The sequence below is a fragment of the Echeneis naucrates genome, chromosome 14 (assembly GCF_900963305.1).
Source record: "Echeneis naucrates chromosome 14, fEcheNa1.1, whole genome shotgun sequence".
NCBI lineage: Eukaryota > Metazoa > Chordata > Actinopteri > Carangiformes > Echeneidae > Echeneis > Echeneis naucrates.
The window spans coordinates 5,426,978-5,444,221 of NC_042524.1; the positions used below are offsets into that span (position 1 = coordinate 5,426,978).

At 40.6% G+C, this 17,244-nt stretch overlaps 1 protein-coding gene across 2 annotated transcripts; it reads right to left on the minus strand.

Annotated features, from left to right (window-relative positions):
• Positions 1-4,071: 4,071 nt before the first annotated feature.
• On the minus strand, positions 4,072-16,794 carry b3glctb (beta 3-glucosyltransferase b). Of its 2 annotated transcripts, none has more exons than XM_029519527.1 (15): positions 16,634-16,794; positions 15,674-15,711; positions 15,538-15,577; positions 14,985-15,094; positions 10,072-10,148; positions 9,828-9,939; positions 9,180-9,316; positions 8,775-8,838; positions 8,296-8,412; positions 7,906-7,975; positions 7,013-7,126; positions 6,552-6,651; positions 6,175-6,294; positions 5,648-5,792; positions 4,072-5,401 (listed from the first exon to the last, which is right to left on the minus strand). In XM_029519527.1, exons 1-15 carry the CDS (start codon positions 16,689-16,691, stop codon positions 5,267-5,269), a joined length of 1,437 nt encoding a protein of 478 aa, XP_029375387.1. In that variant the 5' UTR covers positions 16,692-16,794; the 3' UTR covers positions 4,072-5,266. The 2 variants fall into 2 exon arrangements, with proteins under 2 accessions (XP_029375387.1, XP_029375385.1); XM_029519525.1 differs by having other exon boundaries at positions 9,180-9,322.
• Between the last annotated feature and the right edge of the window lie 450 nt (positions 16,795-17,244).

Consider the following 17,244-nt stretch of genomic DNA (forward strand, 5'->3'; position numbering starts at 1 on the left):
CCTGCAGCTGTTTAGGAGATATGTCAGTGACAAATTAGGAAATTCAAGATTCAAAATCAATCTCGGAATAAGAAGCCTTTCAAATCTATCCAACGTGTTGGATTTCAGACTTAATCTGTGAAAGTTCCTCTTCATCATTGGTCTGTTTGACATCTGTCCAGGAGTCACTGAGGGCATTCAAGGTGACGACAAAACCCAGAAATGTAACATTTGCATGTTGTGTCCATTGTATCAGAGGTTTTAATTCATTCTTTTTTCATTGACCTGGTCTTGAGCCACTGTCAATGATTTTATCTGTGTTCTGTTTGACAGTTAATAAGCTGCTGATAATTATAATCTGTGACCTGAATTTTCTTATAAAATCCTTCAACATTGTTGCAAAGATTACTGCAAATACAAAGTGGGTGAATTTATTTGTCTCCCTCAGGAAACTCCCAGGTGTTTTTGCCACAACCACAATTGTCTTCTTCCTTTTCAACTTGTGAGAACTTTTTTTTCTGTTTTTCAGAAATTTTTCACTAATCAACTCAGTTCATAACTGCTTTTGTCAAACCAGAGAGGGCCTGTGCTTTCAATCATAGTCCATGTTCAAGACATTTCCTTCTTGTCTGCACTTTTGCACACTTTTGTCCCTGAAGTTCTCAGTAGGAGCAACACATCTGTGCGGCACTGGAGCCCTCTGGCCTTCCTGCCCACACAAAATGGTCATCGCCCCGTTGTAATGCAGTGCAGCCAAGAGAGCAGACAGATTAGCAATACTGAAGTACTTGGCACCAAGACTGGGAAACTCAGATGTGTGTCACTCTTGTCTGTCTTTTGTCTCATCAGTGGTTACAGGTGAAATCACCAAAATGCCCCTGTAGCTTCTTCTGTGGAGCTGAGCCTGCTGATCTACGCTGCAAGTTGCTGCTGGCACATTAACACTGTGATCCCAGCTCACATTGGGCGTGGGCGGGGTCACCCTGGACCAGTCCCCAGTCTATCACAGGGCCAACACAGCACAACACAACACACAGAGACCAACAACCACTCACACTCATATTCAGACCTACAGACAATTTACAGTCACCAGTTAACCCAAACATGATGTCTTTGGACGGTGGAAACCAACGCAAACACGGCGAGAATATGCAAACTCCACACAGAAAGGCTCCAGGCCCGGGACCCAAACCAGTGACCTGGTCTTGTTGTGGGGCAACAGCGCTAATTACTATGCTGCCATACTGCTTACCAGTTTCGACATTCAATAAAATGCTTCATGTTCACAATACCATGCAAACCCTGATACAGATGTGCTGATGAGAAGACCAAGCAAAGGCATGGCATTTGAAAGTGAAAATTGCTGGGGTTTGGAAAACACAGTGTGTGTGTGGAAAAAAAAAATGTTTTTTCCAAAACTGGAAGCGTCTTGTGTGTGTCCGTGAGTCTGAAAGAACTCAGAAATCTATAAAATCTCACTGCATTTCAGAGAATGGTGTGTGTAGATGTGACTGTACATTGAAGTGTGAGGGGAATATGGTGATCCAGGCTGTTACATTTAAACAAGAACAAACAGTGTAATTATAGGCCTGGCTGGAATTCCACTACATCCCTGCAGCTGCATCATAAAAACAAAGCTATTGAAGCATTTTATTACTGCCATTTTAATATCGAAGCTGCTGCAGTTATTATCTCTGGCACACAGCACATGTAAATGACACATCATATGTCAGCAGATACTGCTAACAAGTCAATCCTGCTGCTATGAATAATGTGACAGTGATGTAATTTATCTTTCTGCAAGAATGGATGTTGAATGTATAGCTATCTATCATAATCTGTCATCTGACAAGCACCAATTCATTCAAAGAGGGGTTATCACTGGGGGCGCTTGGCATCCTGTTGCTATAATAACTAATGCCACAGTAAGCACATGAAAAGAAAGAAAGTGCCACGTCTCTTATAATATCCCCCAACAGTGATATTGACCACATGGTATTCAATCAATGACCTATTGGCTTTCTTGTCAATCTCCAATCCCCTACACATTCAGACAAAAAGTCAAATTTTAGACCATTTCAGAGTGGTGATTAGATGGACTGAGGAATGATGTGACTCTGCGCTAGTCCTGACGAAATAACTGACTGCATCATTTTCTTTTATTTTAACTCTAATTAAAAAGTTCTTTTTTAAGCCTGCAACTTTGTCTCCAATGTATAACAAACCAATACCCAACCTTTTTTCATTTCATGCCTTCTTCTTCCATATTAAATGTCAACAGACATGGAAACAATTAAAGCAATTAATGTCTGCTAACATTTTTATCACTGCCATGCTCACGTACCACATGTACATTATACATCATATGAAAGACAGCGGAGCAAGTGAGGCCAGCTGCTATGAATAACGTGACAGTGATGTAAATGTTTTTTCTGCAGGAACTGGTGCTGAATATAAGTAAATATATGAAACCTTCCTGTTCCCCCTCAGCCTGTCACTGTCTTATGTTCCACCACACAAACATTTTTTTTTTAGCTAAAATGGATGGAGCCAATGTCCACTTCCCGTTTTCCACACACTCATAACAGACTGGATCACTGATTTATGACCACACCTGGCTCACTGATGGATGACTACACCTGGATCACTGATGGATGACCACATCTGGCTCACTGATGGATGACTACACCTGGATCACTGGCTCACTGATGGATGACCACACCTGGCTCACTGATGGATGACCACACCTGGATCACTGATTTATGAACACACCTGGATCACTGATGGATGACCACACCTGGATCACTGGATCACTGATGGATGACCACACCTGGATCACTGGATCACTGATGGATGACCACACCTGGATCACTGGATCACTGATGGATGTCCACACCTGGATCACTGATGGATCACTGATGGATGACCACACCTGGCTCACTGATGGATGAACAACCCTGGATCACTGATGGATCACTGATGGATGACCACACCTGGATCACTGATGGATGACTGATGGATGACCACACCTGGATCACTGGATCACTGATGGATGACCACACCTGGATCACTGATGGATGACCACACCTGGATCACTGGATCACTGATGGATGACCACACCTGAATCACTGATGGATCACTGATGGATCACTGATGGATGACCACACCTGGATCACTGGATCACTGATGGATGACCACACCTGGATCACTGGATCACTGATGGATGACCACACCTGGATCACTGATGGATCACTGATGGATCACTGATGGATGACCACACCTGGATCACTGATGGATCACTGATGGATGACCACACCTGGATCACTGATGGATCACTGATGGATGACCACACCTGGATCACTGATGGATCATTGATGGATGACCACACCTGGATCACGGCAGCATTATCCGGTTCCTTCGCTCCACAGATCTTCCCAGTGGTCACTCGTAATATTACAGAAATTCAGCCGCCAGAAAAAAGTGACACCTGTGAAACAGCAAAACAGGACACATTCTAAAGGAAACACAGGCTGGCATTAATATTTGCTTTTACTTTTTTATTACTCTGTGTGTTTGCTCCACTACCTGATTTCCATCTTCGCTTCCTCCAACACGGAGGAATTCAATTTTGAAAGTTCCGGCGGGGATTGAGAGTATGTTTGTTTTCGTAACTCAAGAACTCTAGGTATGGTGGTGGAGACCCCACCTAGAGATTAATAAAAGGAGACTAATTCCAACTCTGACAGAAAACCTGCCGACTCTGTTCGTCAGTCCCTCCGGTCTGTTTTAAATCCAGAAACGTTTTAACTAAATATTTAACGGCGGGGAACATTTCCGGGGACAGGTCAGGTGATACGTGACGTCACCGTCGGTCCGTTGCCGGGCCAACGCTTACCTTTTATAGATTTTGAAAATGGCTGATTGTTTAAAATGTTTTAATTGACTGAAAATCTAATTAACCGAGCTTTTTATGTACATCACATTATTTTCAGCATTGTCAAATATGAAATAGGTTTTATTATTCAACTAAATTCATATTTTATTCTTTTTAGTTCTTTTCAGGAAGCACAAAAATCATCAAATGCTCTCAAAAAACAGCTGCAAAATGGCATTTCATTGCAGGTTGGCCAGGTGTGGGCGCAATTACCTTTACAGCCACACTAACGGGCTCACATACCCCCCCCCCCCAAAAAAAAAGAAAGAAATTAAATCATAATTAAATCATAAACTATTGAAAATTGCAGTAGAGGTTCATTGACACATTTGGGCACAGAGAAACAGTATTTCATTCCAGAAACACAAACACAACAAGAAAAAAACAAAAAACTAAAATGTGAAGAAACTAAAATGCATAAAGAGCCCATTTCCTTTGTATATTCTGTATATTCTAATTCTAATATTCTGTAATGAACATAAAATACAACAAAATTTAATTATCCTTAATACTGTATACAATTTTGTAGGATTTATCTTGGCCTGGTCTGATCTCCTTTGCAAAGGCTTCCAATGTCCAAAATGACTAATCTGGATAAGTGAAATGAAATAAAATGGATAAATTATCAATACTGATCACATAGCAAACTTTCTCCCTTTAACACTTGTTTACCAAAATGTAAAACAGTCATTATAACAAATACAGAAACTCAATCTTTCTGAAAAAACTTAAACATCTTGGTTCGCTGTTTTACGATTTATTTGGGGTGTGGCGTGACAGTTGTGTCACTCCTGACCTCAGGTTGAATCAGTCTGCGCTTTCAGATGAAGTCCCTTTACCAGCTGTGAAACACAGAAAAGACCAAAAGCTCTTCATGATAACAGGAAGCTCTCCTACAGCTCTTTGGAAGTGTGACGTTAACACATCTTTAAATAATAATCAGATTTTAGTATCTAATTTCACTGACAACTCTTAAAAGTTATGGCTCAATTGAAGCTGCACCAACGCCTTTATTAGAGGGCAGGAGATCTTCAAAACAAGATGAAACATTCACTAACTGAGCGTTTTTGCTCTAACAGCTAATATGCAGGCTATTAAATCAAGATGAGTTAAACCGATAAAATAAAAACCGAAGAACATGGATAGTAATTCTCTGAAACACATTGCACACAGCACTCATTAGATTAATGCTGATATCAAAATATTGATTAATGCAGTTATTATATCTTGTGATAATGTGTCTTCCAGCTCTTTTGTTGGATGTTACAGCCATCATAGTTGGAGTTGATTGTGTGCTGAGCGCTCAAAGCTTATCTCCAGTGTGTTATACATACTGTACACGCACAGCTTTCTCTACAGTTCGTCTCGTGGGTGTGTGTCCTGCAGCCAGTGTTTGTAGACAGCCACAGGGTCTATGTTCCAGTGCTTGTGAAAGGAGATGGCCTGTTGCATGGAGAGCAGTGTCTCGGAGTAGTCATCTGGTCGGGCCTATAATATCAAAAACAAGTGCTTTGTTTTGTGTGTGTGTTCATTTATGTGTCGGCTAAATGATTCATGTTTCATCTATCCAGAGTATTCCCACTGCTGCAAACATTTAAACCTGTAAAATAGCCTTAGCTCGCTGATTTTGTTCTTATTCAGTTAATCTGGTCATTTCATGGTTTCCTCTCACAAATATACTGTGTCTGGGCATAGTACATGTATATGTGTTCATGTGTGTGTGTTGCTCTGTACCTGGTGGAACAGTGGATTGTGTGTTATGGGGACACCCAGGGAAGTGAAGCACCTGCCCAGCACCATGTCGTCAGGAGCATCATCACTGTAGCACCTGCAGCCACTGGAAAGTAACTTCGACACTGCCACCTTACTGAGAACCATCCTACACACACACACACACACACACACACACATTTATTTAAATTAAATTTATTTTGCGTCATTTGATTGAGTCGCTTCCTTCTGGACACCATACAAATAATCAATGCTTTGTTTCTGTATAGTCACATCCAAAAAGTGTTTCCTTTATTTTTTAAGTTTAAATGCAAGTCACCATCTTAGGATGTCCAACAATATAATAAAAAATGGATATGACATTCAAGATGATGATGTTATGGTGCCTGAAAAATGCTTCTATAATTCAAAATATTTAAAAAAAAAGGTCAGCTGCAATGAATCGATATGCAAACCATTCATACAGACTTATTTTTATTAGATAGATTTACATAGCAGATTTTAATGTTCCGCTCCTCCTGCAGCCTCACCCTCCTCCTCCTGTGGTGTAGCTGTATCCATTCTGAACCAAGTTGTAGCCGTATCTCTCCCCAAGGGTCACTGCTTCCTTTGGGTCATAGCATCGCAGCAGGCGTCGCAACCTGGGCAAACTGCAGGCAGACTTTTTTTACCTGGACATGCAAATGTTACTTTGCAGTGCAGCTGCTGCAAAATAGATCTGTATGTGTGTAAGGGTGTGTGCAGTATCTTTTAATTAATCCTGTAACAGAGATGCAACACAAGGGAAATAATTAGTCTTATTAGTCACCACTGCAACATTAATTGATTTGTCATGGCTGCATACGTTTGTTGTTCTGAGTTATATTCATCTTCTAGAAGAGGAAATAAAAGCTCCTCTCACAGGTACCTGATGAGAGTATCATCATCAACAATGAGAAGCCAATCAGCCTTCGGCACAGCATCACTCAGGAACCGGTGCAGGATGCCAAATGTCTTCCCACAGTGTCCTACAGGGACACAACATAAATCAGAAAGCGTACTAAACAACAAGCATATCATATTTGAAGTAATTTACATAACAATAAACCAAAAGTTCTGACTAGTGCACAGTTTTCATGTCCATTGAAAATAAATAAAAATCCAATCAAACATAAAATGATTTTAAAATCAAGTCAACAATGGACAAATTCAAATTTTGATCTGGTGAGTGGCTCTAAAATAAAAGTCTCCAAAGTCGTTAGGATGTGAACCAGAAATGTATGTACAAGATTTTGTGGAAAAATATCAGTTAAGAGCCGGTTCATTAATATCGTCACCCCAACATATCCTACATGTGTCCTGCAGCCGTCAGTAAACAGATCCGCTGACCTCTCTCAGTGTTGGCCACTCCCAGACTGATGGTGGGTATGGAGGCATCGGTGACATCGCTGTAATATTCCACATACCCCGCATCTTTCTCCCAGGTTGCCTTCACCACTGGTACTGTGAGGAGGAGGAGGAGGAGGTGGCTGATTAAAAATATAATTAAAACTATATCCAAGTTTTAACTCAAAGGGAAGAGTGTGATTAAATTGCTGCTGTCTGGTGAGAGAAAACAATCACGCTGTCTCTGAATGCTGGTTAATTATGTGTTTAAAATGAAAAGTACAATACCATGACTGTCAATCATAATCACAGGTAATTCGTTTTAACCCTAAAAAGTAGGAGTCAATTCTACATTAATTTCTTCTGACAACACAGTGAAAGCTTGTTACTTTATTCCAATAACATGAAATGAAAGGAACAGCTGATGAACAAATTCATCAGAGTGAATCACACACTGCTGTTTGAGCTTCTGATTTTGTTGATGGCTTTAATATATTCAGTCCATGACTAGTGGCTCATTTGGAGACTGAAAGCAGACATCAATGTTTTGGATAATTACACAAACTGTCAATTTAACCGGGTAGTTTGAGCCTGGCAGGCTAGCAGGGACTCACTGACCACCAGACTGTTAAGTCAGGAAACAAAACAGCAGTGATCAATTAAAATACTGCAGTGAAATTCTGAAGCTAAATTTACATAATATTTTTTGGTTTGGTTAATTAAAAGATGAATTTCTCTGGCAGAGGTCCAAGTTGAAAATAGAAAATGAAAGAAGGGCTTTTGAATAGTGGACTTGTAATCATTTATATTTACATGCAGTTTTTTTACTTAATTTTTTGACATTTTTAATTGATGAAACCGTATTTTTCAAACTGTTAAGTATGAGAAACACACACCTCGGTCAGAGTGGAATTTTTGACAAGTTTTCACAGCAACAAACACGTCTTCCTTCGGGAGGGGGGCTCCCTAAGAAGAGAGAAAAACAGAAGCAATGCCCACACGAACACGGTGGGATGGTCAGAATATGCAGAATGTGATGGACTCAAAATTGAGTCAGGATGGCAGAATGAGGCACTCTCAGTCTGGGCTCACAGCTCACAGCACTCTGTCAGTGTGCCACTTAGATTAGCTGCCTCCACACATCAATACTTTCTTTGCTACTGAAATCCCATTTCAGACACACACATATATACACTCATATATGTAAAAACATGAATAAGCCAAATTTATTTTTGCCTTCATCCCAGTCTAACGGCGTGAAGCTCCTGAAATAGAGTTGTACATACACAGTTGGGCAGGTAGGTTTTAAATGTCGTCACACAATTATCTCCTGGCTCTGTACAAAACTCTGGCACTGCTGTCAGCGCTGGGCCATTTCCTTCCTCCCAAATATACAAAGCAATCTGGAAAAACAGAAATAAAGACAAATGTAGGTCATAAGGACAGTGACAAAAGTATATTATGTAAAGTTTTTAGTTTTAAAAAAAGGACAGAAAAAAATGTCTGACTCTTGTGATGTGTCAAAGCAATTATTCTCAATCTGGGACAGAGACAGCAGCTCATTTTGGGTAAATGCATTTAGACCTTTCAATTGTACCAAAGGACTACAAAAGAAAAAAAAGAAATGAAGCTCTTGCAGTGGTGACGTAGTGGTGCCATCGATCATCATAATATGATCAGGAGGCTGCCTTAGAGAGGACACTGACGATGATGATAATGATGGTGACACATGAGCGTAAAACTCCTGTAAATAGTTTCAAAGCACCTCATGACTCAAGTCGATGGTGAAATCTGACTTGAGGTGCTCGTGTCGGATACGCTCAGCAAGTCTGAAATGCACAAAAGTGAAAGAAGTTGAAACAAACAGATGGCAGAGGAAGAGGAACCTTCCTACACTGTCAGTGGCTCAAACTACAACAGCGGGACAAAAAAATGAAAGTTCTGAGCATCCCTCTTATCCTCCTTTATATTTACAACAAACAAGTTGTTAGTAGTTCAGGTGTCACTAAACAGACAACAAAAAATTGCTTCTGCAAAAGATTTGAAATGCAAAGACAGATTTTATCCTTTGACCATGTTCAATAGCATAGAAACTTCGACTGCTGGCTTTTTATGAATTAACGGTATGTAATAGTTGTAATGTTGTGTACTTTGTTTCTCTTTCACACACCTGTGGAGCAGCGTTGCGCTAAGAGCCCAACCCGCTGCAGGGTCAGGGTAACCAAAGGAAGGGGGGTCCTCAGAGAAGGCATAATGGTGGATGATGGAGGCCTCGTTGTCATGGATACGCTTACCCAAAAACCATTCCTGTGCCTTTCAAAGATTAAAAAGCAACAAGAGGATATCACAAGAAGGTTAGTCAGTCGTTATCTTTGCCTCACTTTATGGTCCACATGTGACATTCAGACCACCTGAAGAGCTGAAGACCGAGTCATGTTGTGGTTTTTAGAAACGTTTGGGCAAATTACTGCAAATATTAAAGATCAGCAGGTCAGGAGCAGTCATTAGGCATCCGCTGATGGTTATTAACTGACTCTTCAAGCCTTCTGGTGATGCTCAACAACTATGGGCTCCTCTGAGAAACCAAGGGAGGATTTGAAAACAAATTAACAAATAAACAAATAATTAACAAATAGAAGATGAGGGAAATAGCTGGTTTCTGCAGCTTCAGGACCAAAACTAAATCTCAAAATCCATCACAGTGTCACACGTGTCCTGACCACTCAGCTTCTGGGTCAAACCTGTATTAGCAAAACATTTTAATACAACAGTGTAAAACCAGTGTTGTAGGGAATGTTGTGTTGTTTGCGCATCTCACCTCGTGCACTCGATATCTATGGAGGACCTGCAGAAGAGCAGCCAGTGAAACTCTGGTTTCTTCCTCTATGAAGAAAAACCAGGATGCTGACGGGCCGTAAGAGGCCGACAGACTGGAAAGATCCACAAGAAGCCAGACGCTTTATTACACCCCCACTTTCCCCACAGGAATCATTTATAGCTAGTTCCTACTACATTTCAGTGAGTTTGAGTTGTTGGTCATTGACCGTGTGTTTATCACTCACTGGGGAAGCGCAGGGAGGATGCTCCAGTCCCCGGCATACGCTGACAGCTCATGGAGAAGAAGAACAATAGGAACTCCCTGTGTGACACAAACGAAAAAAAAAACAATGAAACTACATGTGTTTCAATGGAAACTGCATGAAATACACCACACCATATTTACTTTAGTGTATTTCATTTATCCTAAAGCTTCTCTGTCACTCTCGCTCTCTCTGTGCATCCAAAAGTTAAAAGATGCAAAAGCAAAAAACATAAATAAATTAGTAAAATAAAGTTCTCGGGTCAAACAAGTATTTTGTGTACAAAGGCAAACAAAGTTATGAAGTCAAATATGTTTAAATAGGTTTAATATGTTCAGCCTCAACTGTAAGGTATTTGTTGTTTTAAATTAGGAAAATTGAACATTTTCACTATCGACATGGCATTTATGTTTGTGATATAATCTTTTTAGTTTAATATTGGCTTGAGGTTAAAACATTTAATGAATTTAGTATGGATATGACTATAATTTGGTGTAATACACACTCAATCCACATAAAAATTTTATGTATTTATTTATTTTATTTTTTTTCAGGGAATAAATCCAGCTTTTGTTGAATATGCATTTATTAAATCAGTCATGGCTCCCACATCAGACAGGACAACCACCGTTTGAAAGTAAGTTACTTCACTGAATTGAAGGAAATAATCTCACATCCACTGAACAAACCTGACAAAAGACACCACATGACAATCAGAGAACAAAGGCCCTTCTGGACAATAATGTCAATGTTTACCACTAGAGGGCCGGATCAAAGAGCGAGAGGAGACTGATGGAGCAGCCGAGACTCAGACACACTGCTGTGTATTTTAATTAAATCTAAAAAACAAACTTCAAATGTTTTTTTCTTTTCTTCAGAACTGTTCAACGATTTATATTCATGCAGAGAGATCACGTTTAAAATAAGAGCTCGACCAAATGTTATCATCAATCTGATCATTTTTAATTGGAAGGAAAACTCCGATTTTTCACCTCAGTGTAGTCCTGAAATTAAAGTCCACTTTGAGGGAAACTACAAATACACCAACTGCTCCTGGAAAATGGCTCTGATTATTATCATGTCAGTTGTGATGGATTTGTGCATAATTAGCAGAAGATGTTTTTAAGTTGGGCAGCAGAGGTTCGTCTCTTGGTTTCCTGGTGAAATGGGTCTCTAAATGGTCTTAAGATAAAAATGAGATGAAGAATGAGACAGTAAAAAAGAAAAAATAAAGTCCTGTTCCACACATTTATATTAATATATGTTGAGTGAAAGATTTGATCATTTTGATATTTAACTGAAACCATCAAAGGGGGAAAATTCTCTTTCGCCTCTTTGCTTGTTGACATCTGAAACACGACAAACGTGGTTTTTCTTCACCCTATATTATAAGTTTAGTATGTGGCTTTTAAATCCAAAATCAAATTTGGAAATTTTGTGGGGTAAAAAGTTCACCATTTCTCCAGGCTGGGAGTTGAAGTCTGAAGCAGAACACAAAGAGAGTACTAAAGCAGAGTACAAGTATCTGAGTTCTTTTCGACAGCGGCGGAGGAAATGTGATGAACACTAACACAACGAGCAGGACTCATGGCTGCATTACTGACAGACAGCCTTCTGAAAATGATAGATGCTCCGCTGACACTGACAAATGATCTGCTGAATACAACAGAACATGCTGGTGGGCGACAAGATCATGACAAGAAGCTGGGACTAAATTTTCTAACACCCTGCTGTGTGTACTTCTTGTTTTATCTGAATTCAGTCATGATTTTTGACAAGAATAGGCTCACAATAATAATTATTACTATCAAATCCACCATTCTTAGCACTTGTACAGGTACAGTTGTAATCATTATTATAGGCAAATACATGTCCGAAGTAAAAGTCAATATCTGCTTTTTCTACTTCGCCTGTATGACAAACAGTTTCATGACAATGCAGATCCTATTCCAAGCTGCAGAGCTTGAGATGAGCCATCTGAAACAGCAGCGTTATGTCAATATAACAAATCAGCCGCTGCATCAGTGAGCCATGACAGCGTAATGCAGAACACTCTATCTCTTCAGGGGACCCTTCATCATCAGTTTATCTCCGGGGACATCACCTGCCCATTTAAGAAGGAAAGGCACACACTTAAAAAGACCGCCCCCATTTCTTAACTATTTCTAGCTTTGTGTCTTTCTAGTGTCCTTGTCACCGGCTGCATGTGGTGTTACTCGCAGCACAATCATGTTGCACAGGTTCTGCAGCAGCTGCAGGATGGCAGGAGATTTGCTATGGCCGATGTCTATGGCTAATAAATACTCACTTCATGAGGGTGATACTCAGCTTTTGTTTAAACCGTTGGTTTAAAAGTGGGATCTTTTTGGATGCTGCAGTTTGTTTTGCTGTTGAACAGAGAGACATGTCTGTTTGGTGGCCTGATATCACTTGTATGAGCGTGGTTGAAGCTAGTCTGGTGAATACCTGCCCATAAAGCAGCAGAGGTGACTGCTCAGTTTCTCAGAAATTGCTGTGCTGTATAGCATCAGTCATGAGGAGCAGTACGTTCCTTGACCCATATTTCAACTCAGCTTTACAGCTTCAAACAGCAGCTGCTTCTCTGATAGCACGTATTTTTACCTTCCATCCTCACAGGTGCAAACTACTGAAGCTGATTCTCACAGTCTGTGGCTCCTACTCTATTTCTATATATCTTTATTTCTCTGCATCTGTCATTGCTGTGCTCCCCTTGTTTCTTTTGAGATAGCAGCAGCAGTCCCTCTTTTTGTTTTTACAACCATTGGATGTCAGAATTACTGCAGGGGGTCGTAAACGTTTCTCTGATATAACGGCAGCATATAAAACAAAGGAGCTTATGGCTTTTGCAAACATAACAGTCAGGGAGAAAGAAGCCTGGGGCAACTGTAAGTTCAGTTCTTGCCTCTGGCTGTTCATGCTCTGAACATATGTGTTTATGTTTTCACCCACGTCAGCCTGTTCACATTTTCTCTGAATTAGACAAAAAATTGTGAACTGATTTGCATTTGGTGTTTTGATGTTTTTGATCCTGGTCCAGGGAAGAACCTACAAATTTTGAGGACAGATCTGAATCATTCTCTGCATGTTTGTTTTTTCTTTCTCTGCAGTCTGGTGCATGTTTTTTGGCCGAGTGCCATTCTAGTTAAACATGTCTTATTCTTCTATTCCTGTTTGGCTCTTTGAGATCAGTCTGGACCAAAGCGGACTGACTGACTGGTAGACATCACGCCACCGAGACCTTTGCTGCTTCAGATCCTAAAAAGTGAAAAAGCCATGTGACACAGTGCTATTACTGTCATCATGAGTCTGAGCCACATGATGAAAGTCCACGTTTCTTCGCAGGTCCACTTCAGAGCCTGAGGGTGGACGGTTTTTCTCACAGCCTGCTCTAAGTGTTGTGTTGAGATGTGAGCAGGAGCCAAACCAGATGACTGTAACGAGGCTGGATGATCAGGCTGACGCAGCACCAGCACTGACATCTTGGAATAAAGCCACATACTGACAGCCCATAATGAGCCTTATGACACAAACCAAATGTTTAGCTTTCTCTCCATATTTTAAAGCAGGATGGGGAAAAATAGCCTGCTCGTGTACTATTGACACCATGACCATAGCTGAGTACAGAAGAATTATGGCACGACAAAAGCCTTTTAGGCATCAACAAGCAAACAATAAAACATCCGAACGCCATAAACAAGCTGTCAGCACATCAACAGGTTTTTAATCCACCTTGACTTTCTCTCCCAACACCTGGTTACATGTTGTTCAACAAAATGAAGCATAACCTGTCCTCTCTCCAAGCTGTTAGCTACAATCAAGATCAATCTGGCGACAATCAGTCCACCAGCACACATGCCGAGATGATTGTGTGTGAGGATGCATCCAAATGTGCTATTTACCAAAACTCAGCATATTCTAATCAGCACTTCCAAGAAATTGGAGGACCTATTCTCGCAGTATGAAAGTCAAATTTTATATTGATTTCTATTATTTAATATGAGCTCTCCACATTTCTGTTCCCCAAATGAAAATGATTCCCTCTGATGATTCCTTTTTATTCAGCATGTTTCTTGTGATATTGTGGATGACTCTTTCGACCACCAATAGCTTCCTTATTTATTTCTTTGTCTCTTGAAAAATTCTGTTATAAGTGTAAAAGGCCTTCAAATGTGATCAGATCTACATCAAAGTTACAATTCTGAATAAACACAATTTAAACGAGTGACATGCAAAGCATTTTATTGTTCCTGGCCACATTAAACAGAGCACAAGCAGAGGCAAATCAATGACACGTGTTTGGAGACGTGGGTTCATATATCTCCAAGTAAGCCTGTTCACTCATTTTATCCATCTCTACAACAAAATTCATCTTCACAGCTCCCCTGCAGGCTCATATTATTTAAAAATCTACAGTGGTAAAGTTTGTTTCCTCTCACCTCAGGTAGGACAGCTGTATGACAAGGAGGACACCTATTGGTATCAGAATAACAGCACAGTGATGTCAGAAGTTGGACCCCAAAAGTCACCAGGACACATGAGAATGAAGACGCAAGCAGCATCCTCACATTGTTGATACCAACACACTACATTGCCTTCACAAAGCAGGTACGCACAACCAAATCTGCCTGCAGTGGGTGCAGTTTTATAAATCCTGTACCTTTATTGAGGAATCATAAAGATTGTTTCACATCACAGCTGCTGACCATTTAACATACAAATCTCCAAAGTTGCTGATAGTAAGATATGCTGCATATACCAGCTGTGAAAAATTGGTATATAAACAAACCATGCATGTGTGGACACATGGAATATATTCCTCCTTTGAGCTACCCATTGCTGACAGCTAAACCCCGCAGCACCTTTCAATGTGTTACCTTTCCGAGTTCAGCTGCTTGCTGCAGAATCTCCACCTTCCTTTGAACACCTCGACGGGCGTGGTAGGAGTTTCTCTGACTCTGGATCACCAACACCACCTGCTCCAATCCTGACAAAGACACGCACAGAAAAGGCTGAGGACAATGACAAATTAGGAACAATCATTCAGGAACATTCAATGTAATATTTGTATTGTGCTCTATTTACATATTTTCTCCGAATATTTATCAAGAATACTGTAAATACTCTTGTTAAATTTTTATTTCAATGCAGTGAAACGTCAAAGGATTTATTTTAAAAATGATTTTGATTCTGACTATGGAAAAGCAAAGAGACCGGGAGAAATAAAAGAAATTAATCAGACATGAATATAATGATTCCTTTTACTATATTTATTTTGTGCAATTTACAATAAAGATGTCAGTGTTAGGGTCAAGATTTGAATTCACACACTCAACTATAAATGGCATGGGAATTAAAGCCCTGTTAACATGCACCACAACACTGCTTTACTTTCCTCTCTGACCATCTGTGATGGAGTCCCTCACTCACCATAAGAGCGCTGAGCAGTTTGCTCCTGGTGCTCTGCCGCCTGCGGAGAGTCACAGTTCATTTATTAGAGCTGACACAACCCGCTGGGCTGCATGACGGAGCATAATCACATCCAGAATCTGAGGCTGGCACTTACATGAGCACGACCTGAGTGTCCGTCTTCAGCAGAGGGGCCTGAAGGCAGAAAAATTATGTCATCCAAATGCATAACTGTGCTGATGTCATTTGGCCAATCAGTGAACTGACAGAAAATGTTAATAAGTAATGAGTGCGGGTCATTAGATTAGCACACTGGGTGTCTACATCCAGAAAACTGGGTCATTCCAAAGGGAACAAATGCATCCGTTCCTAAGTTTTAATTGAATAAAAAATAAATGAAAGTTGTTTTTTTTTTTTTTTAAACAGGAAAAATTTGGGAATTTTATCTGCTGATCAACACCTTCACTAGTGCACTTCATTTGATGATCTTGTGTGTGTTATTCCAGCACAACTTAACCCGCCTGACCCGATCAGACGCCTAATTGTTCAGATGTGGTTGATTTTCTTATTGTGGTTTCCCTTCAAGTGCGCACATTTGTAAACTAAGGAAGGAAAAGGAAAGGAAAACTAACCATCAATTTCACTACTGTACTGAATTTCAGGTCAGCTTCATGCCCTCCTCCTCTGAAGGCTTCTGGATTGAGCTACATGTGGACAGTTCTCAAGGTGCCACCAGGACATAAAAAATGTAAACTGAATAATATAATAACAATAATAATAATAATTACCTCTTCACTTCTGTTTACCCAAAAAAATCAGCTGCTCAATCTTCTAGCAATTAAATAATTATTTCCGTTTACGAGCTTCAAAATAAAACATTCCAATTTTTTCCAGCAGGATAAATACCCCAGTGGTGAGCTTAAATGTCTTTCCTGTGAAGGTTTCCTTTATCTGACATCTACAGATGTATTCCCAGCTCTAATCTACTTTTCCCATCCTTGTGCTAGATTTATAATATCTTACTTTGAAGGCCGGATCGTGGTGACTTCCCGTCTCTGACGCTGTGGATGCTACTTGATGTTAGCGGCTAAGCTAAAAGGGAATCGAACCCACTCACCGATCCACAGGAGCACAGCGGCCAGTGCACACCCGGTGACCACACTGCGGTGTGACATGACCTCCGCGGAAGTTTCCAATCACCGTCTTTTCATGGCTAATCGATAAAAGCAAAACGGGAAACAGTTGGTTAGCTTTAGCCGGGAGAGCCGGCGGACTGACGCTGACTGCCAGTGCGGGGCTGCAGCGACCTCCAGCGGACACGGACCGAGCAGGCTCCCGCCGGGACGACCCGGACACCCACACCGGCTCCGCAGTCCAGCTGAGCCACTAATGACTCACTGAAACCGACCGACACGAGCAGCAGACACCGGCACGGTCGTGATTCATACTTTATGGGTCAAATAAATAAAAATGCTTTCAAATGCGCCACCTTTGAAAATCCATCCACCGCCTTCCTCCCTCAAACTCAACCATCAGAGAGTCTGTGTTTTTAGACACAAACGAGAAAAACTGGAGAAACCTTGGAACCATTGGTGAAATGATTAATACTGAATCACCACACAGCACAACAACGACAGAAAAACTCATACTCTTATCTGCACACATACACTTTCAAGGTTAGCCGCATCTTTTTAATTCTCCTAATTCTTCTCCAGAGTAAACAGCATA

Excerpts from the sequence above, each read along its gene's own strand:
- b3glctb (XM_029519525.1), bottom strand. The coding sequence starts at position 16,691 with ATGTCACACCGCAGTGTGGTCACCGGGTGTGCACTGGCCGCTGTGCTC. Across the intron at positions 15,578-15,673 it reads GACACTCAGGTCGTGCTCAT|GCGGCAGAGCACCAGGAGCA; the intron begins GTAAGTGCCAGC and ends GACTCTCCGCAG. Across the intron at positions 5,402-5,647 it reads ACAATCCACTGTTCCACCAG|GCCCGACCAGATGACTACTC; the intron begins GTACAGAGCAAC and ends TTGATATTATAG.